This window comes from Rhinatrema bivittatum, chromosome 14, assembly GCF_901001135.1.
Source record: "Rhinatrema bivittatum chromosome 14, aRhiBiv1.1, whole genome shotgun sequence".
NCBI lineage: Eukaryota > Metazoa > Chordata > Amphibia > Gymnophiona > Rhinatrematidae > Rhinatrema > Rhinatrema bivittatum.
In genome coordinates, this window is record NC_042628.1 from 41,998,003 (window position 1) to 42,024,991 (window position 26,989).

At 42.1% G+C, this 26,989-nt stretch overlaps 1 protein-coding gene across 5 annotated transcripts in view; it reads right to left on the minus strand.

Moving 5' to 3' along the window:
- The window catches only part of XPO6 (exportin 6), a 205,463-nt gene that overhangs the window by 148,471 nt on the left and 30,003 nt on the right, over positions 1-26,989 (minus strand). For all 5 annotated transcript variants that reach the window (XM_029576103.1, XM_029576106.1, XM_029576105.1 and 2 more), the window contains exons 2-3: positions 24,806-24,896; positions 1,191-1,303 (exon numbers count right to left, since the gene is read on the minus strand). In XM_029576103.1, coding sequence (XP_029431963.1) covers positions 1,191-1,303; positions 24,806-24,896 — 204 coding nt within the window. The remainder of the gene's footprint in view (positions 1-1,190; positions 1,304-24,805; positions 24,897-26,989) is intronic.

Sequence of the window (26,989 nt, forward strand, 5' to 3'; positions counted from 1 at the left end):
AAAGAGCAGCTCCAGAATTGATGATGCAGCATTCCAAATTTTTTTCTCCTGTTTTTTGTTCTTATCATAATAAACCCTGATAAATTACCAGGAAAAAAAACCCCAAATCCCAAAAACGAAATTCCCCATGTTTATCCCAAAATATCGTGCAGTGGTAGCTCTAACTTTAAGATCCAAATAAGGGAGCACACCAAAGGTTTGATAGTAATCATTGACCTGGAACAAGTGGCCAAGTTAAGGTTTATGCAGCCAAAATCAATGGTCAAAAAATGCAAACAAAATTTACTTAAAAAAATCTCTGGTAATGTAGATATGAAAAAAATTAGTTAATATATACAAATGAGTAATGGGTACAAATGGGAAATTGCCAGATTCTTGTGGCCTGGTTTGGCCTCTGTTGGATGCTGGGCTTGATGGACCCTTGATCTGACCCAGCATGGCAATTTCTTATGTTCTTAGGAGACACTCAGATGAATCTACACGAATAATTCTTATATTTAAAACCCAAACACATGGGATCTTCACAGCATTATGAGATCAGTTGGTTCAAAAGAAATTAAGGAGATTCTGGTTTTTGGTTTGTTTGGTTTTTTTTAAAAAACAGCAGCCCTTGGTACAGATCACAGGCTCGGCTGGTTACTGCTGCACTTTAATTCATGCCACACTAAACAACTCCTTTTGACAACAAAGACAGAAGTAAAAAAGCATTCATAGTTATTGTTGGTGGAATTCATGCTGCTCCAAACGGCCCGTTTTGACAAAGACAGACATCTTAAGCTGTACTAACTGCTCATTAATGAGGATGGCGTACTCTGTATGAGAATGTTTCTGTGTCAGATTAGAAGCATGCTGGTTTGCCACATGATGTGTGTGCACAAACAATTTAACTGGGTTCTTGTTATAGGTCAAGGACTACTCAGCCTTTAGTGTGAAAATCTAGGTTTGTGGGTAGTGTGATGCCCTGAAATACATGCATTGTACTCACTTTATATTTCATCATCTGGTTCAGAGTGTGTGTGTGTGTAAGTAAACCAATTAAGATGTCAAAAACTGTAAAATTATGGGGGTGAAGGGACTTGTATTTGTTTAATACAGATGTTTCAGCAAATAAAACAATCACAGAATAGTACTGTTAACCCTGTAGGCTTTGTTTATACAAATATGTCAGTAGCAGGATTCTCGTGGCTCACCTCAAATACTGTCAGGCTGTACATCATTACATAATCATTTCGGGTGCTGGACAGAAAATACAGGCAGAATCTCCAAGCGCCAATCTGCTGGGCAAAGTTATTCAGAAGCTCCTCTATAAGGGCAAAACAAAGGGACCGTAAGAATTCATAAATAAAACAGACCATATGCTATAGACTCTGCAATTCAACTTTCCCTGTAGAATTACTGGTGCAAACGGTATAAGTGTCAGATTCACATCTGACTCCTTTGCAATTAAAGGAAGATGCTACACACAAGTTGCATGATATTCTGTATAAATGTAATCACAACTAAAAGGTTTGGTAAAATAAGAGCTACAGTACAAACTAAAGCAAAAACAAAATTGAAACCAATACAATGATAAGTTATTTTATATTCTGCTTTTCAGCCACTTCAAAGTGGATCACATGCAGGTACTGTAAGTATTTCCCTGCCCCTAGAGGGCTTACCATCTTTGAACTGGAGGCAATGGCAGGTAAAGTAACTTGCCCTAGGTCACAAGGAATAGCAGGGATCTGAACCCTGGTTTCTCTTTATAGCCTGCTGCTCTAACCACTAAGCTGCTCCTCCACTCGGCACAAGTTTCCAGGAAGTACTTATCTTTGTTAGTGGTGGACACCAAGCACCCTTTACTCTATAGCAACTGCTTTTCGGTTGCCTTCATTCTGAGGTGATACTTGTCTATAAGCAGAGGGAGGATAGGATACCCCATTTCTGCAGCTTCAGTCTCGCTTCCTCTTTTCTTACTCAATTCCCTCTTCCACCTCATTCACTTTCCCTTCTCTGTTTCCCTCCCCTCTCACTCACCCCACTTCCTTTATCTCCTCACTCATATTCCCTTCCTCTCCCTCCCATTTTGATTCACACCTCCCCTCCAAATTGGGTCTTTTTTTCTTCCTCCTGCTGGTGGGATGTGGGAACCCCGCAAGCAGAGCATCAAGAGGTGCCAGCGGGCAGGTGTTCATCCTGTTATCTGGATGTGGGAACCCCGCAGCATCTCACCATGTGGGTTTTCCTGCCAGTGGGGGAGAGGAACTCCATGGCTTTTCAAACTTGTGCCGCTTGGATGCAGGATTGAAAAGGTCATGCGAAGCAGCCACCGCAGGTCTGTCATGGGGGTGGGGGGCATTTGCTGCAGTCCCAAAATTCTGCCTGAGGTGGCCGCCTCACTCTGCCTAATTACAGAACAGCCCCTGCAGGTATGCCATGGAAACGTTGTCACTGCCTGATATGCTCAGATACAGGCCAGCACCGGGGCTCTGCTCTCAGCATTGAGAGTCAGCAGTGGTGGCTCTCCTGCCTGAGAACATGTGTAATCAAGCATGCCTCTTCTCCCTAGTTATCACACAATACTGGAGTGTGGTAATCTGTGGATAACATAGTGCACCCGTAGCTGGGCCCCGCTTTGTGTGGTGCACACATTACACGAAACACCTCATCTTCCCCATCCTGAACTCCCAGTCTCCTTCTATCCCCAGATTGTGTGAGATAGGGAGTGTGCGCGGTGAACCCTTGGCAGCCACAAGGGGCAGCCACCTGATCCAGCAATGTGTACTGCACAGATTTCTCTCTTCTCCTGCACTGGTCCATGTGTCTCCCCCCCCTCCTTTTGTTTTAAAATTTGGTGGGGCATTCAGTGCTTTCCTAGCTCTTCTTAGCTATATCAGACCTCTGCCTGCACTGCCTGCTTTGAGGAGGTTGGTGTGCCACACATTTTGGTTAATGTTAAGTGTGCCTCGGGTTGAAAAAGGTTGGGCAACTGCCTTATATGTCCTAAATGTTTGTACTTTACATGCACTTGTAAGCTAGGATGTCACATCGTGTGTACTTGAAAATAGTCCCAAATTATTTACCCTATATGTTTGTACTTTGAACGTAGCTGTTATCTACTGTGCCATACCTCATGTACCTGAATGTAGACCTAAATCTGTAACATTTATTTATTTATTTAAGGTTTTTATATACCGGCATTCATGAAATGATCACATCATGCTGGTTTACAAATAAACAGGGGTGCTATAAAACATGGTTTGAGCTCTGCTAGTTGGAAAAGTGCAAAATAAATGAACATATGAATCACTATGCTGGGTGAGACCAAGGGTCCATTAAGTCCTATATCCTGTTTCCTATGGGGGTCAATCCAGATGACAAGTACTTGGCAAGATCCCAAACAGTAAACAGATCCCATGCTGCTATCGCACAGTGATAAGTAGTGGCTATTCTCTTAGTTTACTTGGTCAATAACACTTCTCCCTCCAGGAACTTGCCCAAACCTTTTTTTTTTCTTATACCCAGCTACGCTAATTGCCTTAATCATATTCTCCTGCAATGAATTCTAGAGTTTAATTGTGCTTTAAATGAAAGAATTTCTTCAATTTGTTTTGAATGTGCTACTTACTAACTTTCTGGAGTGTCCCCTAGTATTTGTAATTTTTGAAAGCATAAATAACAGATTTACATTTGCCTGTCCTATTCCACTTATGATTTTTATACTTCTAGCATATCCTCCCCCTCAGCCATATCTTCTCCAAGCTGAACAGCCCCAACCTCTTTAGACTTTTCTCATAGAGGAGCCATGCCATCCCCTTTATCATTTTGGTTGTGCTTCTCTGAACCTTTTCCAATGCAACTATATCTTTGAGATGCAATGACTAGAACTGCACAAAGTACTCCAGATGTGGCCTCACCATGGAGCGATACAGAGGCATTATGATATTTTATTATCCATTCTTTTCCTAATAACTTCTAGCATTGTTTGCTTTTTTTTTTTTTTTTTGACTGCTGCCACACACTGAACCGAGGATTTGTGAGGCCCAGGTCCTTTTCCTGGGTAGTAACTCCTAATTTGAACTCAACATCGTGTATCTATAGTATGGATTTTTCCCTATGTGCATCACTTTGCACTTGTCCACATTAAATTTTATATGCCATTTGGATGCTCAGTTTTCCAGTCTTGCAATGTCCTTCTGTGATTTTTTCACAATCCATATGTGATTTAATTCAGAATAATTTTATGTCTGCAAATTTAAATCACCTCACTCATCATTCCCTTAAGATCATATATCCCTGAAGCATTCCATTGTTTACCCTTCTCCACTGAGAAAACTGACCATTTAGCCCGACTGTTTCCCATCTTTAACCAGTTTAAAATCCACAATAGGTCATGGCCTATCCCATGACCTTAATTTTCTCAAGAGTTATATAGCTTGTCAAATGCCCCTGCAACCCATGCTATGTGGGGAAGACTTTATGACCGTACGAGTGCACATGCTAGAGAACCGTAGTTTGTGAAGGTCTCATTTGGATGCCCCTTTGGTAACCCATTGTGTAGCTAACACTCATGTTTTTGCAGCCATCAATAACATTTTACCTTTACATCAAGGATGATTACAACAGACTTATTTTACTATGTGAAGCATATTGGCTCTTTACTTTACAGACCATGGCTTAAATACCAGAATTAGATTTTTCAGTTTATTGGTTTTTTTTTTTTTATGAAGGATCCTTGAGGTTTTTGTCATCAGTTTCTTTTGACAGTTTGAATATGATTGACAATCTGTACTAGCCAACAGATAGAGTTCTATCATCCACTTATATTAAGATGGTGTTTTTTCTGCTCCCAGAATGAAGACTGTTGGAGAGAAGCATACACCAGTTTTGACGAAAGATTGTATTGTTTGCCAACATCCTGGATCTAACTTTTCACATTCAGCAACTGAATGAACTGTGTAGTATGGTGTAGGACAGTGGTTCTCAACCTTTTTCCCCATCGTGACACACCTGACAGGCCAAGCTCAAAACGTGTGACACACTGCTCATTACAATTCACGGCGGAAATAAAAAGTAAAGGTTCGGTAATTATTTTTGTTTAAAATGACACAAGGAAAAGATACGTATTCTGTATGAACAAAAATTGCATAAATAGTAAACATCCCACACCAAAACAGCACCAATTTCCAGCACTTAAACAGTAACCACCTTACCTAAGAAAAGGCAACACTGAAAATATTACACCAGGCCTAGGAAAACAGACCAAGTCAGGCTGCTATAGAGCCCTACACAGAAACTATACGCCAGTAGAAAACCTCACCTAAATCACATGTGCTGACCCTCACCTAACAAAGAATAAAGAGATCAAAACATAACTAGAAGCATGCAAAAAAACAAACAAAACTGAATTGGAAACTGCAACAAGCCAGAGTCTCTGTATGCAGTGTAATAAAGGAAAAAAGAAACATCACCCATCCTTATAAAACAAATCAAGAAATATTAAATCAGTAGCAGTAAAACCATACTAACAAAAAGAACAGATTTCAAAACAGCTGATGAGTGGAATATCCAATAATTAAAAACTCATAAAAAATTTCTAGATATCAACAAAATATTTCAAAATAGCAGACACAAAGACCCAGTAATGAAAAATAAGGATACAAAAATTTTTTTGCTCTGCATACCTGGGAACGTTTGATATCCAGATGTCCTGAGATTGTTCTGAATTAGCAGGAGGAGGGGTGGTTTGCTTGGAACTTTCTTCTCTCTCAGTCACATACCAGCGCTCTCTCTCACACTGGCTCTCAATTACACACTTATCCACACATGCTCTCAGTCACTCACATATACACATGCTTTTTCTTTCACTTATATAGGCTCTTACACATTTACACACATGCTGTCTATCTTTTCACGCTTACACACACAGGCTTTTAATCACACACATACATGCTGTCTTTTTCTCTCACACAGACTCATTCACATGCTTACAAACATGTTCTCTTTCTCTCATTTACACACATGCTCTCAATCACATACTCATGCTCCCTCACCTAAACCAGCTGTCAATCACACACAGACACACATGCTCTCTCTTACTACACAGGCTCTCAATCACATACTGACATGCTCTCTCACCTAAACCAGCTTTCAATCAGACAGACATGCTCTCTCTCTTACTTATACACACAGGCTCTCAATCATACATACACATGATCTCTGTCACACACAAAGGATCTCAATCATACACATACTCTTTCACACAAACAGGTTTTCAATCTCAAACTTACACATACAGGTTCCCAATCGTAAACTTGCATTCATGCTCTCTCATAGGCAGGCTCTCAATCACAGACATACTCTTTCACATATACAGGCTCTCAATCATTCACAAACATGCTATCTCACTCACACACAGGATCTCAAACATACATGCTTGCTCATTCACCCTCCCTCCCTCCCCAGAACTAGCGGCGGCAGCAGCAGCCTCCTTCATTTTCAGCCCTTGCGCGGAGAAAGGAGTCTCATCTGCCGCGGGGATTGACGTTCTTCATTTTTCTCTGAGCCGCGCTACTCATTCCTCCAGCTGCATCTCTCTTCTGTTTTTCGGGCCGATGCTGCCCACACTAGCATGGTCTCTTCTTCCTGCACACGCACCCGCTGCTCACCACTTCCTCTTCCGGTCCACGCGGGGGGGGGGGGGGGGGGGGGGGGGGGGGGGGGGGGGGGTGGGAAGAAGAGACCATGCCGGTGCCGCTGACTCCAGCTGTTCTGTTTCATTCCGCTCTGGCAGACAGCATTTTAAGCCTGGGCGGAGGAGGACCAGGGAGCAGCTGGGTCAGCGGGGGACCGGGAAGTGTGGCGACACACCGGTTGAGAATCACTGGTGTAGGATATGCTCAGCTAACTGAATAGATTGTGTGATATAGGACATATTCAGCACAGAAGTGTTTACAATAGGCAAGTACAAACTTTTCACTTTTGAGGCAGGTTGGTGGCCACATATGAAAGGTTATGAGTTCTAATATGCAGGCATAACATTATTAAACCTGGGCTGCTTAGCTATCTTGATTTTTTTTTTGCAATAGAAAGCTTTTATGCACCTGTTTATATGACACCTAATTTTTTTTTTAATTCAACTACTTTAGCATTTACAAGATACATCTGTGATACAAATTCACATTAAAGCGTCCCCTTTTCTCAATAATTGTGTCATCTGCAAATTTGATCACCTCACTTGTTGTACCCCTTTCCAGATCATTTATAAATATATTAAAAAGCACTGGTCCAAGTACAGATCCCTTGAGGCACTCCACTGTTTACCTTTTTTACTGTGAAAACTGAACATTTAATCCTACTCTATTTCCTGTCTTTTTACCAGCTTGCAATCCAAAAGAGGACATCACTTCCTATCCCATGACCTTTTAGTTTCTTTAGAAGCCTCTCATGTGGGACTTTGTTGAACGCCTTCTGAAAATCCAAATACCATCTACAGGTTCATCTTTGCCCACATGTTTATTCACCCCCTTCAAAAAAAAAAAATAAAAAATTGTATGTTTTGTGATTATATTCTTTATAACAGTATCCATGATTTTCCCAGCACTGAAGTCAGGCTCACTGGTTTATAGTTTCCCGGATCACCCCGTATTTCTTTTTAAATATCGGGATTACACTGGCCAACTTCCAATCTTCAAGTACATTGAATGATTTTAATATATTTCAAATTAATTGAAATAGGTCTGAAATTTCATTTTTTAGTTCTTTCAGAATCCTGGGGTGTATACCATCCGGTCCAGGTGATTTACTACTCTTCAGTTTGTCAATCAGGCCTACCACATCTTCCAGGTTCACCATGATTTGGTTCAGTCCATCTGAACCATTACTCATGAAAACCTCCGGAACGAGTATCCCCCAACATCCTCTTCAGTAAACACCAAAGCAAATAAATCATTTAATCTTTCTGCAATGGCCTTACCTTCTCTAAGCACCCCTTTAACTCCTCGATCATCCAAACAGTCCAACCAACTCCCTCTGCTTCGGATATATTTAAATGTTTTTGTAAATTTTTGCCTCTGTGGCCAACTTCTTTCCAAATTCTCTCTTAGCCTGTCTTATCAATATCTTACATTTAACTTACCAATGTTTATGCTTTATTTCTGAATGAAGATCTTTCGGCTAAAATAGCCTCTTTCACCTCACATTTTAACCATGTGGTAATCGTTTTGCCTTCCTTCCATTTTTCTTAATGCATGGAATACATCTGGACTGTGCTTCTAGGATTTTTTTTTTTTTTTTTTTTTTTAAACAATGTCCACGCCTGTTGCACACCTTTTACCTTTGTAGCTGCACCTTTCATTTTTTTTTCTATTTTTCTCATTTTATCAAAGTTTCCCTTTTGAAAGCTTAGCTAGAACTGTGGATTTACTTACTGTCTTCCTTCCAGTCATTAAATCAAATTTCATCATATTATGATCACTATTGCCATGCAGCCCCATCAGTTACCTCTCTCACCAAATCCTACTCTCCACTGAGAATTAGATCTAAAATTGCTCACTCTCTCGTTGGGTCCTGAACCAATTGCTCCATAAAACTGTCATTTATTCCATCTAGGAACTTTATCTCTCTAGCATGTCCTGATGTTACATTTACTCAGTCAATATTGGGGTAATTGAAATCTCCCTTTACTGCACTACCAATTTGGTTAGTTTTCCTAATATCTCTTAGCATTTCACTGTCCGTCTCACCATCTTGGCCAGGTGGATGGTAGTATACTCCTAACACTATACTCTTCCTCAACACATAAGAGGTAACTACCCATAAAGATTCGATTGTGCATTTAGTCTCATGCAAGATAGTTATCCTGTTGGACTCTATGCCATCCCGGACATAAAGCGCCACCCCCGCCATCAAGATGCTCCTCTCTATCATTGAGATCATTTGTACCCTGGTTTAGCACTATTCTATTGGTTATCTTCTTTCCACCAAGACTCTGAGATGCCAATTAAGATTTAATTAAATCTCAAGCAGATTGTGATGAATTGCAGGAGGACCTTGCGAGACTGGAAGATTGGGCTTCCAAATGGCAGATGAAATTTAACGTGGACAAGTGCAAAGTGATGCATATAGGAAAAATAACCCTTGCTGTAGTTACACAATGTTAGGTTCTATCTTAGGAGTTATCACCCAGGAAAGATCTAGGCTTCATAGTGGAAAACACATTGAAACTGTCGGCTCAGTGTGCTGTGTCGATCAAAAAAGTAAACAGATAGAGGTCTAACAAAATCATGAAAGGACTTGAACAAGTTAATGTAAATCAATTTACTCTCTCAGATAAGAGAAGGACCAGGGAGCACTCCATGAAGCTAGCAAGTAGCCCATTTAAAACAAATTGAAGAAAGCAAAATCGCTTACCTTGTAATAGGTGTTATCCCAGGACAGCAGAATGTAGTCCTCACATATGGGTGACATCGATAATGGAGCCCTATACGGAAAAACTTCTGTCAAAGTTTCTATTAAACTTTTGACTGGCACAGAGAGTGCCCACTGAGCATGCCCAGCATGCCATTATATTCTCTACCACAGGGGTCTCCCTTCAGTCACTTTTGTAGCAGTTAGCGTTAGCCAAAAATAAAATAATAAAGCGTATCGGAACCAACTCCGTGGTGTGGCGGGTGGGTTTCGTGAGGAATACATCCTGCTGTCCTGGGATAACACCTATTACAAGCAGGTCGATCCAGTAAAGTGTGCTCCGTCAGAGCGCACTGTCACCCTGCTCTGGACGCGTGTTTTCCCTTACCCCTTATTCAGTAAGGGGAGGAAAACATGCGGCCCACCCGCGGCACCTAATAGCGCCCTCAACATGCAAATGCATGTTGATGGCCCTATTAGGTATGCCCGAGCGATCCAGTAAGTAAAATGTGCAGCCAAGCCGCACATTTTACTCTAAGAAATTAGCGCCGCCCAAAGGTCGGCGCTAATTTCTTCCGGCGTCAGGGAAGTGCACAGAAAAGCAGTAAAAACTGCTTTTCTGTGCACCCTCCGACTTAATATCATAGCGATATTAAGTCGGAGGTCCCCAAAAGTAAAAAAAAAGTAAAAAAAAAAAAATAAATAAATTTTGAATTCGGCCCGCGGCTGTCGGGCCGAAAACCGGACGCTCAATTTTGCCGGCGTCCGGTTTCCGAGCCCGTGGCTGTCAGCGGGCTCGAGAACCGACGCCGGCAAAATTGAGCGTCGGCTGTCAAACCCGCTGACAGCCGCCGCTCCAGGCCAAAAGGAGGCGCTAGGGACACGCTAGTGTCCCTAGCGCCTCCTTTTCCTCGTTTGCACCGCGTCAGCTCATTTGCATTCTGGATCGCTCGCACCGGCCAAGGGCCGGTGCGTGCGCCGGGAGAGCGGGCGTTCGTCCGCTCTCCCACGGACTTTACTGGATCGACCTGAAGGTAAGCAATTTTGCTTTATCCCAGGACAAGCAGGATGCTAGTCCTCACATATGGGTGATTAGCAAGCTAGAGGCTGAGTCATTTTGTAGTAAAGCAACAGTAATATTGTGGTTGAAATGAATCAGCCGAAGATCACAGCAGATTGGATGTAGAAGGAGTTGGGATTAAACTGGAAACAAATTCTTTAAGACAGATTGTCCATAGGATGAATCCTGTCGTCCTTCTTTGTCCAAACAGTAATGAGCTGCAAAGGTGTGAAGAGAACTCCATGTTGCTGCTTTACATATGTCAATTATTGGCACTGAACGATAGTGTGCTACTGAGGTGGACATTGATCTTACTGAATGTGCCTTTACTCGCCCTTGGAGAGGAAGGCCTGCTTTTTTATAGCAAAACTGTATGCAATCTGCTAACCAGTTAGATAGAGTATGTTTACCCACTGCTTTACCCGGTTTGTTTGGGTCATAAGAAACAAAAAGTTGATTTGATTTTCTGTGGACTGCAGTGCGGTTCAAATAAAAGGATAGGGCACACTTACAATCCAAGGTATGTAAGGCCCTTTCTCCTTGGTGAGAATGTGGCCTTGGAAAAAATGTGGGTAAAACTATGGATTGGTTCAAGTGGAATTCTGTAACTACTTTGGGAAGGAATTTTGGATGTGTATGGAGAACCACTCTGTCATGTAGGAACTTCGTATAAGGTTCGTATGTGACAAGTGCTTGTAACTCACTAACTCTCCTAGCCGAGGTAATGGCTATGAGGAAGATAGTCTTCCATGTGAGAAATTTAAGATCACAGGCATCTATGGGTTCGAATGGAGAACGCATGAGTCTTGTTAAGACCACGTTCAGGTCCCATTGTGTGACTGGTGATCGAACTGGTGGTTTAAGTTGAGTTAAGCCTCTCATAAACCTGACGAGGGGTTGTGTTGAGATTGGTGCATCTCCCAGTTTGTTATGGTAAGCTGAGATTGCACTTAAGTGTACTCTTACAGATGAAGTCTGGAGACCAGATTCTGAAAGAAAGTATAAATAATCTAGAAGAGAAGTAGTGGAGCAAGTGAAAGGATCAGTATTGTTTTGCTTGCATCACAAGGTGAATCTTTTCCATTTGGAAGAATAATTCTTCTGGGTGGAGGGTTTACGTGAAGCTACAAGCTACATTGGCTGAGAGATTGAATGGTTGTAAAATCAAGCTTTCAACATCCATGCTGTCAGGGATAGGGATTGAAGGTTGGGATGGCGCAAGCGACCCTGATCCTGCGTTATGAGAGTGGTAGCTACACCCAGGCAAATTGGATCCCTGACTGAGAGGTCTAGAAGTGTGGGAAACCATACTTGTCGAGGCCAATACGGGGCTATGAGTATCATGGACCCCTTGTCCTGTTGTAGTTGCACTGGAGTTTTGGTTATGAGCTGAATCTGAGGATACGCATATAGAAGACCTGAGTTCCAGTGGCGAGCAAAGGCGTCCCTGGGTAAGCGGTTTGTCTGCTTGAAGAGGGAGCAGTAATTGTTCACTTTGTAATTCAGTTGTGATGCAAAGAGGTCTACTGTTGGTTGGCCCCAACGTTGAAAGATTTTGGTCGCCACGTCTGGATCCAGAGACCATTAGTGTGGTTGGAACTGACGACTGAGGAGATCGGCTACCACGTTGTGAATTCCTGCTAGATAAGTGGTCCTTAAGAGTATTGAGTGTGCTAGAGCCCAGTCCCAAATCTGCGCTGCTTCTTGGCAAAGGAGATATGAGCCCGTACCTCCCTGTTTGTTGATGTACCACATTGCAACCGTGTTGTCTGTTTGTATCAGAACAGTCTTCTGTGAAAGGCAGTCCTTGAATGCATGCAGCGCATAACGTATAGCTCGAAGCTCGAGGAAGTTTATAAGAAATGTTGTTTCGAGCTTTGTCCAAGTACCTTGAGTCTGCAGATGACCAATGTGTGCTCCCCAGCCTAAGGTGGATGCATCTGTAGTTAATGTTACTTGTGGAATCGGTTGCTGGAAAGGTAGGCCTTTGAGCAAGTTGTTCACAGTTGTCCACCACAGGAGTGACGAACGTAGTTTCTGAGTTATTTGAATTGGAGAAGACAGTGGCTGGATGGCCTGTATCCATTGTGTTTTGAGAGACCATTGCATAAGCCTCATGGCCAATCTGGCCATAGGAGTGGCGTGAACTGTAGAGGCCATGTGACCCAGAAGTATGAGGCACTGGTGAGCTGTCACTTGTGACTGAGCACGTAGAGAGTTCGCTAGGGTAACAAGTGTCTGTGCGCGGTCTCTTGGAAGGAAAGCTTTTGCTGTTATGGTGTTTAATTCTGCTCCGATGAATTGTAACAGGCGAGATGGTGTGAAGTGGGATTTCTGGTAAGTGAAGAGGAATCCCAAGGAATGGAGTAGATTGATTGTGAGCTTGAGAGAGTTGAGAGCTCCTGCTTTCGTTTGGCTCTTGATGAGCCAATCGTCGAGATAAGGAAACACATGCACCCCCTGCTTGTGTAGGTGGGCCACCGCCACTGCTAGACACTTTGTGAATACTCGGGGTACTGAGGCAAGGCCGAATGGAAGCACCCTGTATTGGAAATGTTGACCTACTAGGAATCGTAGATACTTGCGATGAGGAGGGAAAATGGGAATGTGAGCGTAAGCATCTTGAAGATCCAGAGATCAGAGCCAATCTCCTTTTTGAAGTAGATGTAACATGGTGCTTAATGATACCATCCTGAATTTTTCCTTTTTGAGAAACTTGTTGAGATTTCTGAGGTCTAGGATGGGACGTAAGCCTCCTGTTTTCTTTGGAATGAGGAAATATCGGGAGTAGAATCCTCTGCCCTGCTGAGGCCAGGGAACTGGTTCTATGGCCCTGACTCTCAGAAGGGTGGATAATTCTGTTTGCAAGAGTGTGGATTGGTTGTTTGCTGTCCAAGACGAGGTGGGTGGAGTCTCGTTTGGTATCGTGAGGAAATCCAATCGGTACCCTTGAGATGTGATGGAGAGTACCCATTGGTCTGTGGTAATGGAATTCCAGTTTTGATGAAAGAAAGCAATCCGACCTCCTACCGGTAAATTTGGGATCAGATTGATAGATAGGGCTGCTGTTCTCTGGTATTGACTCAAAACTCCGAAGTGGATGCAGTCCGAGGATGGGGTTGAGGTCTGGTTGGTCTTTGTTGCCTAGACTGTGAACATTGAACTGGCCTAGATGAGCATCCACGGGATGGAGGTGGATAGTAACGCCTCTGTCTATAATATGGGCGTTTTGCATCCTTCCGTGGTATTCTCAAGGAAGGTTGAGATTCTTGAGGAATCAAAGACAATTGTCTCAGAGTTTCCGAGTGCTCCTTTAATAAGGCAACCGCTTCCTTTACCTTTTCTCCAAAGAGACTGTCTCCGAGAAAAGGGAGATCGGCCAGTTTCTCCTGTACCTTCGGTCTTAAATCCGAGGCCTTAAGCCATGCCCATCTCAGAGAACTGATAGCCGTGGCCGATAGTCGAGATGCTGTTTCAAAACTATCGTACGCTGCACGAACTTCGTGTTTACCAGCTTCCAGGCCTTTATGTATGATATTAGAAAAAGGTTCCTGGAGGTGATCAGGGAGTGATTGAGTAATCTCTTGTACTTGTTTCCAGAGATTACGCTGGTATTGCGTCATAAATAGCTGGTAGGCAGCAATCCTGGAGACCAGCATAGATCCTTGAAACATTTTCCTTCCTAGATTGTCTAGGAATCTGTTATCCTTCCCTGGTGGAACTGAGGAGTGTGTTTTTACTCTTTTGGCCTTCTTTTGTGCAGACTCAACTACCACTGATTGGTGAGACAGTTGAGCCTTCTGGAAACATGGGATGTGCTGAACCAGGTATGTTGCATCAGTCCTTTTGACGACTGGAGGAATGGAGCAAGGGTGTTGCCATAGTCTATACATCAGTTCTTGAAGGACTTCATGGACTGGTATAGCTAAGACCCCCTTTTGGTGGGTCGACGAACTGTAAAACCTGCCTCTGATTTCTGCCTCTTACTGTAGCTGGAATGGTCTCCGCCATTTCCTTAACGAAATTAGAGAATGATAAGTCCTCTGGAGGAGATTTCCTGCATTCCTCCGGTGGAGAAGGCGCCGAGAGGACTTCTTCATCTGTAGAGACATCAGTATCTGTGTCCGTCCATGTGTCAGGTGTATGAGTTTATTTATTTATTTATTTAGGGTTTTTATATACCGGCATTCGAGAACGCAGTCCCATCATGCTGGTTCACATTAAAACAAGTGTGCATCGTAAACAAAACTAAAACAATGGTGCGGAAAAAGGCAGTTACAAATAACAGGGAGATTAGAACTTGGCAGAGAGAGAAGAGAAAGGACAGGTTATTAATTCAAACATGTAACGATAGTGTAAAATAATATAAAATTCAAACAAGAAGGTTTGTCATGGTGTATGTGAAGGTAAGGATTGGCGTGGAAGGTAGATCAGTTTGAGTCCGGGAATGCTTGTGTGAATATCCATGTCTTTAGTCTTTTTTTGAAGGTTGAGATGCATGTTTCAAGTCTGAGGTTTGAAGGGATAGAGTTCCATAACGGTGGAATGGCTGTAGAGAATGCCCGATCTCTTAGTGTGATGTGTCTGGTAGATTTGGACGGTGGTACCTGTAGCGATCCTTTGTATGCATCTCTTGTTGGTCTTGTTGAATTATGTAGTTGGAGAGGGATCTGTATGTCGATGGGAGCCAGTAGGTGGATATTTTTGTATGTGGTAAGGATGGCCTTGTAAAGTTGTAGGCTTGGGCTTTGAAGGCATCAATGGATGGGTCTTAGCCATCGATGGAAACAATGGAGACGTTGGAGGCATCGGTCTGGGAATCCTGGAAGGACCCGGTGTGTGTTCAGGAATCTGTGCTTCCTCAATAATAGCTGGTGTCCTCGGTGGCAATGGTGTTTGAGGTTTTATAGGAAGAGCACCGATAAGAGTGCCCAATTTTGCCAAAATGGGTGCAAAAATGGATGTCAGGGTCCGGCATCGGTGGAATCGCTGATGGAACCGATATTGGCTTCGGAATCGGTCCCGATGGCATCGGTGACACGATTGGCGATGGTCTCGGTAACGGCATCGATGGCGTCTCCGATGGAACCGGGAACGCGGTAGATATCGGCGTTGATGGAAGGCTTGGTGTCGATGGCGCTGGTCTCGAAAGTTGTGCCAGTCCCGGCAGGGTGTCAAGAAGCGCATTCCTGACTGCCTGGCAGATATATCCATCCAGTTCCACCCGCATAGCTGGTGAAACCAGAGCAGCTATGGGGGGAGGCAGTGACGGCAATTCCGGTACCTCCGCAGAGCCCTAGGGAGGTACGGTTCCCATCACCGGTATCGGTGGGGATCACCGTGGAGTCGAAGGCCTCTGAGAAGCCTCATCCGTCCGAGGTTTCTTAGATGGAGATCCGGGATCCTTCGATGACATACCGGATAGATGCCAGAACCGTGCGGCCTTCGATGCCAATGCTTTTCCTTGTGTTTTTCGCTGCCAGATGTCGATGCTCTTGAAGAAGGAGAGGGGGAAGGTAAGGATGTATCTCCCACCTCATCCGGAACTCGTTTTTTAAGTATTACTTTACGAATCGCTCCAGCCGGAGACGATTGTGCAGACGTCGATGCTGAAGGGAGCAACTGAAGGTGGAAAAGTTGCTCCATTTTTTCCATCCGGAGTCGTCCTTTTGTTGTCATCTCAGCGCACTTTGGGCAGGACTGGACGTCATGTTCTCCGCCGAGACAGAGCACACACTCTAAGTGTGGGTCTGTGATGGACATGGTCCTACCACAATTAGGGCATTTTTTTGAAGCCCGTAGCCACAGTTATTCGGACAGCCATCGATGACTTAGGCTAAGAAGAAAAAACGGTACGGAACAGACGGAAAAAAATCAGAAAACTTACTTCGATGTTATATATAGGGAGACCCTTGTGGAAAGAAGTTTTCCTAAAATTTTTGTTAAACTTTTTAAAGTATGGTGAAATCACCACAGGACTCCAAATTAACTGCAAGGCTAACGGCTCCGCGGAAAAAAGAAGACTGAAGGGAGACCCCTGTGCCAGAGAATATAATGGCATGCTGGGCATGCTCAGTGGGCACTCTCTGTGCCAGTCAAAAGTTTAATAGAAACTTTGACAGAAGTTTTTCCGTATAGGGCTCCATTATCGATGTCACCCGTATGTGAGGACTAGCATCCTGCTTGTCCTGGGATAACGTTTTTTCACTCAGTGCATAGTTAAGCTCTAGAATTCACTGCCAGAGGATGTGGTTACAGCAGATAGTGTAACTAGGTTCAAAAAAGGTTTGGATAAATTTCTAGAGGAAAAATCCATGAACTGCTATTACGGTAATTAATAAGCAATAGTAGCTTGTGATTTATTTAATGTTTGGGTACTTGCTAGGTACTTGTGACTTGGATTGGCCATTGTTGGAAACAGGATACTGGGCTTGATGGACCCTTGGTCTGACCCAGTATGGCATATCTTATATGCTTATGTAAATTAGTGACTGAATTTGTTAAGGAGCAGAAAGATGTCCTTGGATGCATTTTGAGCAACTCTGAGACAAAGCTGCGCAAAATTTAGCTTTCTACAGCATGCGCCACCAATAATTTTCTCTAAAATCGATACATCAGAGATCTGGAGCGGCTGTGATAAACAGCCCCTTCCAGGCCAACCAGATATTTAGCAGCTAAACATCATGCTTCAAAATAGAGATTTACTGCTTAGTTTGTGTGTATTATTGGGCAGTACATGCTAGCCAAATAACAATGTTTTCACTTTTAAAGGGTAACTTCAAAGTCCCTTTATAAAACTGGATTTCATAACAGTAAAGTATTGTGGTAGTCTATGACTGTGCACAACATTCACTCTAATGTAGCCTATAAATAAACAGAATCAATGCAACTTTATCACCCACTTAACATCCCATGCATCTTAACATCAAATAAATCACTAAAACTGAACAGCCAAGATCTGCAACCACAAAGCAGTTAAAAATGGAAATCTAAGTGTACATAAAATGGGTCTTTTTCTTAATCTTTTCTTCAAAAGACCAGCAACATTTTTTTTGCAAGTACAAGGTTGGGGAAGATAGAATTTCTCCTTTCCATTCCCTTTTATCTATTAATTTTCTTGCCATGAATCCTACTACACCATCAGGTAAGTCCTTACAGGTAGGTTGCCTGGACTGGTGTACTGGCAGATGAAGGCAGAACACAGATTCTCTTTGTGACATTATCGCCACTATGTATTGGTAGCGCAGAAAAGAGAAACTACAGTATATCCTCGACAAAGCACCTAGAAGAAACTGCATTAGCAAATTTGGAAAAATTAACATATGTCTGGAGTCAGAAACCTTCAGAACTGTTCCTCTCCCTATCTTCACAGACAAGAGACAAAAGGAGGGGACAGTAAAAGAGCAGAACGACAACTAGAGAAACAACCAATCAGAAACCTGGCTCTTCAAACAAGCTTTCAACAAAGACAAAGAGAAGGAAAAAAACAATTGATTGATAAGGACGCACCAAAAAAAAAACCCAGTTATTTTTGTTTTTAAAACCTACAAGTGCACTTTAATGTTAAATTTGAACCGTTATACAATTTCTTACCAAACAGATAAACTCAATTTAAACAAATAGATTAGTGTACTATATTGTTACTGTACTATGATGGCATGTGCTTAATTTGTAACCTATACCACTCATTTTTTATCGTGCCTATATGTAAACCGTTGTGATGGTTACCTAACTTGACGGTATAGAAGAGTGTTTAAATAAATAAAATAAATATTTACATACAGCAATCATGACCACAAATGATCTAGGCAGGTCTAACTTCCCAGGATGTGTCGAAACTGATGTAGCAGGATTCATGGAAAGAAAATTAACAGGTAACAAAATTTCTCCTTCCATTTCATCCTGCTACACTAGACCAGTGAATCCTTACAGATGGGAAGTACCAAAGCCCCACTAATTTGGGAGGAAAGACGTTAGAGCCGCCCAAAGGACTCTAGCTCCATAAATTGCATGGTCGTTACACATCCAAGCAATAATGTGTTACAAAAAGTATGCAAGGCAAACCAAGGAGCTGCCCTGCCGATATCCTCTGGTGCCACAGCAATAACTTCCACCCAGGATGAAGATTGCACCCTAGTCAAATGGACACGAATAAACTTAGGAGTCTGCCAGTTACTTAGCAAATAGGTAGAAGAAACTATGTTCCTAATCCAATAGTCCCAAGTAGGATGAGTCCGCTTGGCCTCTATGCAGACCACCAAACAGTCTATCTGTCCTCCGAAAGGAATTGGTCACCTCCAAATACTGAATGAGAATACAGTGAACATCCAGATATTTCAGAAACCTGTTCACCTGATAACACTTCTTTAGAGAAAGCTGGCAAAGTAATAGATTGGTTCAAATGAAACACTGATACCACCTTATGTAAAAAGGAGCAAGTTGAAATGATATTGAATCAGAAGAAATGACCAAGAAAAGATCCCTACAGGATACAGCCTGCATCTCGGATATGATGAGCAGAACAAGTCACCACCAAAAATACTGCCTTCAGCATACGATCCTTCAAAGAAGTCTGTTTCAGCAGCTCAAAAGGAGATTGAGATCCCACTGAAGAACCAGGAGCTTAAAAGGCAATCTCAGCTCCACATAGGAAACAAATCACACGGGCTGCTACCAAAGGTCCCTGAATCTTAACTCGTAACAGAAAGTAGCTGCGCCCTGCACTTTGAGAATTCAAGGCTAAGCCCTTCTGCCTGAAGGGAAGTAAAGATACTCAACAGATCAGAACTCCAAGAAGAAGTTGATCACACTTTGCAGAAGGTTTCAAAACAAGCCAGAGCTAAATAGAAGACAGAGATCTAGAGCATTTACGAGCTTCCAACAAAATGGAAATCACAGAGGGAGAACACTTCTTCCTCAAATGAGATCTCTCATATGCCAAGCGAGAATGGAGACAGGTCATCCATGTCGATCGGACCCTGAATATACAGTAGACAGAAAGGAGGTTCAAACTGAAGTTTTATTAGATATACATATCATTGTCTCCAGGGCCAATCTGGTACCAGGAGGATCACCCAATTGGGTTTGGTCTCCTGAACCCAACAGAGGCAAGCCCTCTGCATAAAGCTGGCGCAAACCGCCACCCGAAGATTCAGAGCGGCGACCTCAAAGACCTGTTTCAACTGGATCTCCAGCTTGCGGTCCAGCATGTCCTTCAAGGACCCTGCTCCTCACACCAGACCTTGAAAACTCTCCAAACTCTAACATAAGCCAGAGACATAGAAAAGTTTCTGCCCCAGAGCAAAGTGGAAATCACTGCAGAAGAATAACTATGCTTCAATGACCAAGCCCTCTCAAGGGCCAAACCATTACACAAAACTGACCCAGATAGTCATGCAAAATGGGTTCCTGATGCAACAGATCCTTCATAAGTGATAGTCTGAGAGGACTGCCCACCAGCAGCCTCTACAGACCGTCTCTTACGATGGCCGCCGGGACCAGAAGTACGGTTTCAGTCTGACTTGTAATCTTTTGAACAATCCTGCCTATCAGTTGCCATGATGGAAAGGCATACAACAGCCCAACCCACAGCCACACCTGAACAAGAACATCGATACACAGTGCTCTAGGATCCTGTGACTGAAAAACCTAGAACCTTCGTGTTGCCAGAGGTTGCCAGTAAATCCAGACATGGGTGACCCCAGTGTACTACAATGAGTTGAAAAGCTTCATCTGCTAACTCCTATTCGTCTGGGTCCAAGCTCTGCCTGCTGAGAAAGTTGGCCCTTACATTGTCCTTTCTGGCAAAGTGAGAGGTGGATATGTCTTGAAGATGTTGCTCTACCCATACCATGAACGCATTTATCTCTTCAGACACCTGTTGGCTTCTGGTTCCGCCTTGACTACTGATGAAAGCCACCATAGCCTCTAGACGCTCAGTGAACTTCAAATACGCCAGCCAAACTGCATGTGCTTCCAATCAATTGATGCTCCATTGCCACTCCTCATTCGGCACTCCAGTGGCCTTGCACCAACTCCTGAATGTGAGCCCCCCAATCCAAGGCTTGCATCTGTCGTGAGCACTAACCAATCTGGTGTCTTCAAGGAAACACCCTTCCTGACAATCTGCCTGTAACCACCATTGCAATTGAACGCTCACCTCCAATGGCAAGTGAAGCCTCACTGTGTATTCCTATGACTATGGACTCTCCCAGGAAAGCAATGAACACTGAAGAGGTCACAGGTGCTTAAAGACTAAGATTTTATTTTACCAACACAATAGTGGAAGTCAAACACACAAAAACAATAGTAAAGAAGCAGGGGATGTGTTAAATCTCTTTGCACTCATCCGCAATGCATGAATAACTTCATAGAGAAAAAGACTGACTTTAAGCACAGTGTATGCTGTTTTGAAAGATTATCACTCTTACCCTTTTGAAGAACCGTGTGGTCCGACTCAGTCCCACCCAACGCAGCCAATGCGAAACATGGCCCATGTCAGGGGACCAATGGCGCTATAAATAGACTATAACCTGTTTTCAGTTTGGAGATGTTTAGACTGCCTGTTTGCATGATTACTCATAAATAAATGAACATTTTCTCTATGAAGAATTTCATGTTTTGCCGACGAGTGCAAAGTGATTTAACAAATCCCCCGTTTCGATACTGATTTTATTTTGCCAAAAGACAGAAAAACTTAACATGCCATACTGGGTCAGACCAAGGGTCCATCAAGCCCAGCATCCTGTTTCCAACAGTGGCCAATCCAGGCCATAAGAACCTGGCAACTTGTAGGGAATCAAGCCTCTGTACTCATTCTGCTTACCCAGTAATGAACCACTTTAAAAAGCTCCTGCACACTGTCACCACCCCTTTAATCAAAGATACATAAATCTGTCCTAACAGACAAAAATGAGATTAATGGCAGTAGTTTGTGGTTGCACAATTCCCTTAATGCACATGCTCAATTTTTTTTTTTAAACTACATATTCCTTCAATGCATGCAGTTTACATGATCGATGTGTTTATGTCCAAGAAGGCTGCTTGTAATTTGAGAATGCTGGACTTCAATGGATAAGAACAGGTTAAATTTTTGCAATCCTCCTCCCCCCAAAAAAGGAATCCAGTGATAACATGGCATCAAGCATCTAGAGATGCAGAGAAAATATACACAGTCCTGTATGTTTGTGCTAATCTGAATTGAGCTTTGGAATCTACTTTGTAATTGTCCCTCCCAATGCAATCTTTTGGCAAGGGGGACCCACTTTAAAACCATCTTTGTTATTAAGAAGCAGTGCAGGTGCTATGTTTAATAAAATTTACATTGTAATTGCTTTCTAAATATAAGGACTGCGTATATTTTCTCTGCATCTCTTTTTGATGTGTGGCTTGATTCTGAGTGCAGATCCTTTTTCCGTCTGCTTGTGGATCAAGCGTCTAAAGACATCATGATTACTGAAGAGAGGAAGGGGCCATAGCATACTTCCTGCAAGAGATCCCTTTCCAGCAGTGTCACTAGGCATAAGGGCTCAGACTCAAAATCTATTAGCTATGTCTAATCTCACTTAGCAGAAAATAGCCTTTTGCTTCCTGCTCCAGCCCCTCCCTCGTCAGGCAGCCTGCAGGGAACAGGAGAAGGATGAGAGTGAAAGTCACTATTTGGCTCCCCAATTAAAAAAAAAAACGTCTCTTCTGCAGGGAAAAGGAGGTGAGGGGAGAAAAGATGAAGAGGAGAGACAAGCAGGGAAAACAAGCTGGAAGGAGAGAGGAGAATATACAGGAGGAAGACAAAAAAGGGAAAGAAAGGAGCAGAAAAACAAGGCAGGAAAAGAGATAAAGAGTAATGAAAATTTTTGCAATCCTCCTCCCCCAAAAAAAGAATCCAGTGGTAACATGGCATCAAGCATCTAGAGATGCAGAGAAAATATACACAGTCCTGTATGTTTGTGCTAATCTGAATTGAGCTTTGGAATCTACTTTGTAATTGTCCCTCCCAATGCAGTCTTTTGACGAGGGGGGACCCGTACTGGAGAAGGTTTTCATGGGTAATGATTCAGATGGACTGAACCAAATCACGGTGAACCTAGAAGATGTGGTAGACCTGATTGACAAACTGAAGAGTAGTAAATCACATGGACCAGATGGTATACACCCCAGAATTCTGAAGGAACTAAAAAATGGAATTTCAGACCTATTAGTAAAAATTTGTAACTTATTAAAATCATCCATTGTACCTGAAGACTGGAGGATAGCTAATGTAACCCCAATATTTAAAAAGGGCTCCAGGGGCGATCCGGGAAACTACAGACCGGTTAGCCTGACTTCAATGCCAGGAAAAATAGTGGAATGTGTTCTAAACATCAAAATCACAGAACATATAGAAAGACATGGTTTAATGGAACACAGTCTTGCCTCTCAAATCTGCTTCACTTTTTTGAAGGAGTTAATAAACATGTGGATAAAGGTGAACCGGAAGATGTAGCATACTTGGATTTTCAGAAGGCGTTTGACAAAGTTCCTCATGAGAGGCTTCTAGGAAAAGTAAAAAAAAGTCATGGGATAGGTAGTGATGTCCTTTCGTGGATTACAAACTGGCTAAAAGACAGGAAACAGAGAGTAGGATTAAATGGACAATTTTCTCAGTGGAAGGGAGTGGACAGTGGAGTGCCTCAGGGATCTGTATTGGGACCCTTACTTTTCAATATATTTATAAATGATCTGGAAAGAAATACAATGAGTGAGGTAATCAAATTTGCAGATGATACAAAATTGTTCAGAGTAGTTAAATCACAAGCAGATTGTGATAAATTGCAGGAAGACCTTGTGAGACTGGAAAATTGGACATCAAAATGGCAGATGAAATTTAATGTGGATAAGTGCAAGGTGATGCATATAGGGAAAAATAACCCATGCTATAGTTACACAATGTTAGGTTCTATTACTCAAGAAAGATCTAGGCATCATAGCGGATAACACATTGAAATCGTCAGTTCAGTGTGCTGCGGCAGTCAAAAAAGCAAACAGAATGTTGGGAATTATTAGGAAGGGAATGGTGAATAAAACAGAAAATGTCATAATGCCTCTGTATCGCTCCATGGTGAGACCGCACCTTGAATACTGTGTACAATTCTGGTCGCCGCATCTCAGAAAAGATATAATTGCGATGGAGAAGGTACAGAGAAGGGCTACCAAATAAGGGGAATGGAACAGCTCCCCTATGAGGAAAGACTAAAGAAGTTAGGACTTTTCAGCTTGGAGAAGAGACGCCTGTGGGGGGATATGATAGAGGTGTTTAAAATCATGAGAGGTCTAGAACAGGTAGATGTGAATCGGTTATTTACACTTTCAGATAATAGAAAGACTAGGGGGCACTCCATGAAGTTAGCATGTGGCACATTTAAAACTAATCGAAGAAAGTTCTTTTTCACTCAATGCACAATTAAACTCTGGAATTTGTTGCCAGAGGATGGGGTTAGTGCAGTTAGTATAGCTGTGTTTAAAAAAGGATTGCATAAATTCTTGGAGGAGAAGTCCATTACCTGCTATTAAGTTGACTTAAAAATTAGCCACTGCTATTACTAGCAACGGTAACATGGAATAGACTTAGTTTTTGGGTACTTGCCAGGTTCTTATGGCCTGGATTGGCCACTGTTGGAAACAGGATGCTGGGCTTGATGGACCCTTGGTCTGACCCAGTATGGCATGTTCTTATGTTCTTAAAAATACACAGCTGAAGGAAAGTGAGTCAAAGAAAAAGATAGATATCTGAAAGAAAAGAAAAAGGAAGAAGCACACGAAAAAGAAGAGACATTACCAGAGAATGAGAAGAGACATGCCAAGCCCCAGAAAATCAAGTCAAAGAGGGCAAAGATTGGAAACTAGGTTATTGCCTGAAAGCTAAATGTAAAACAACCCGAGACCAGATTCAAAGTATCATGACCTGAAGGTGGGAGAATTAACGAGTAGAAAACTGTTGAATTTAATTGGTTGATTTGGCTTTTCTTGGCCCACAATTCCCTTCTCTGCAGACTATATCCTCCAGCTTGCCCCAAAGGTTTGCACTGGGTCCTTATAGCTATAGTAACAAAATGTGCTTGAATCACAAAATTGCCTGATTTGAGAGTAGATTACAATTTTTTTCTCTGGTCTTCTTGTAAACTACCTGCCCTCACTGCTACCACTTTAAATTAAAATTGTTATATATTTTATTGCATGCACATTTTTAGGCAGGAGAAACGATATGAACATGCATGAGTAAGACTGTGTGCGCAGGAGAAGCAGCTTGCCTATGGGTTTGTGCTCCAAATTGTTTTTTAAGTACCCAGCAATACCTTTTGTCCCTTTTCATCCTGGACTTACCTATTTCACGTTTTCGTTCATTGGTTGTGCAATTGTGGAAAAACTCAGTCATCAGACTTTCCAAAGCTCGAAGGGAGGCCTCTTCAGAAGCCTGGAAAAGAAAGCAGAGATCATGTCATTGATTTATCACAAATTAATTTCTAGTTTTTGCTGGATAACATTTATAACAAAATGTTTTTCAGCCACAGTCTAACTCATCATGGGAAAGGGTGAGTACAGAGAATCATTTAAATATTTGAGGAAACAGTATGTAATATTTAAACAAGTTAAAAAAAAAATAAAGCCAATCTATACAACTCTGGCTATATTATTACAGCCTTTTCATTAATCCACCAATCACAAGAGCTCACTTTATTAGTCAAAGTATACCATAGCTAATTTCTAATACAGTACTACAAAGTCAACATGACTGAAGAATTTTCTGGGGGTTTTTTGCTCCATACACCTATATTATATTCCACAAAATATCAATTCTTCTACTGAACATCAGACAAAATGTATTTTTACAGTGATGACAATCAGCACTGATACAGTGGCATTGTTTCTAGATTGAACATTAGAAACACAAGCTCATTCAAGTATCTTGATTTCCCAGAGCAACTTAAAATTATTTTTGTTGTAAATCCCTTGCAAGTTTCCTAATATCTAGATTCTCAACTTACTTTAACAAGACAATCATAGTGAAAAACTGCTGGCACAAATTGTTGATTTTTAAATAGCGATGTAACCTTCAATTTTCATGTGCTCTAGTCTTATTTAAAAAGGCACAAGCTCAGTATAAAAGACTTGCATTCTTGTATCAGGCTTAGTGAGGGTGCAGGTTCATCACAGAGGTGTCATGTTTGAGCGTCAAAAAGGAAAGCGGATGCTACTGCCACTTGCCCTTACAAGCACAAAGGGCAGTGCTTGATGAGATGTCTTTCAGTCCAGGACCACCTGGAAAATGTTCTGGGGGCTGATAGAAAGGAAGACAACGGAAAGGATTAAAAAAAAAAACCAAAAAAAAAAACCTAAGTGAACCCTAAGAAACAATCGGTGAATGGCACAAGCTCATGTGTGTGTACTTTACTCAAAATAGCATGTGGCAGATGTGTCTCTCTCACTTCAGACAGGACTTAGAAAGAAATGTAGTCACCCAAAACCATTTCCTGCAATAGGTAAACTTATCTTTCAGAAAGAGCAATTTAAGCAGAGGAAATTCAACAAGCTGAATTATCTGCAGCCTTATTAAAACAAGTTTGGCTTTGTTATATTTTGGTTGAAATTGGTTTACATTCTTTTCTTTTGTTCTTTGTAAAGGCCATGCCTATTTATACTTTTGTTCTAAGTTATCTGAAAACAGATACGATGTGCAAACGGTTGTCGGTATATAAAATCTTTAAAATAAATAAATAAATATTGCCTTTCTGCAGAATGCATGTTCTGAAAGTTTCCTAACCTATTTTCCAGATTGGATAATCTGAAAAAAAATGTCATAATGCCAACACTTTAGTGTAAACTTTAATGGCTTTGTCACTCCCTGCTGCCAGGCTCTATGCTGGCTTGTTCCACATGTCAAATTTAGCAAGATTAACAGCAAGGAAATGCTGGTAACACTGGGTCACTTCAGCTGCAATTGCAGCCATGGTCAACCTGGGCTTTGGTTAGAAATAAAACTCAGGGCTCCCACTTAGTGGCACTGACAAACCCTGGGCCACTGAACTAGTGCCTGTCTTGTTAAAAGTATCTCCCAGTGAGAAAGGTCACGGTATAAAAGCAAAAAAAAAAAAAACTGTAGGAGGTGCCTCTCCTTGTACTGTTTAAAATCATTTTTATACAGTCATCATGCAGAAATGGAATATGAAGCTCAGAGAGCTTTTTATGAAGTTGAGAGCAGGAAAGCCATTATTTTGGAGTTATTAAGAGAGCTAAGAGTTTGTCAGTTCCACTGACAGTTCTGTTCAATCAGTCTTTGGAGGTAGGTGTCATCCTCTTCATCAAAGTGGTAATAGGGTGGTGGTTAGTAACTACAGATCAGTGAAGTATCCTGAATCCAACAAGTTTTAGGGTCAGAGCTAGCACAGTTTTACCAGCGAGAGATTGTATCAAATCTGATAGATTCCTTTGATTATGTAACCAGAGAATTAAATTAGAGGTAAGCGACGTCCAGTTCAATCAGAACCACTCTACTGGGTCATGGCATCA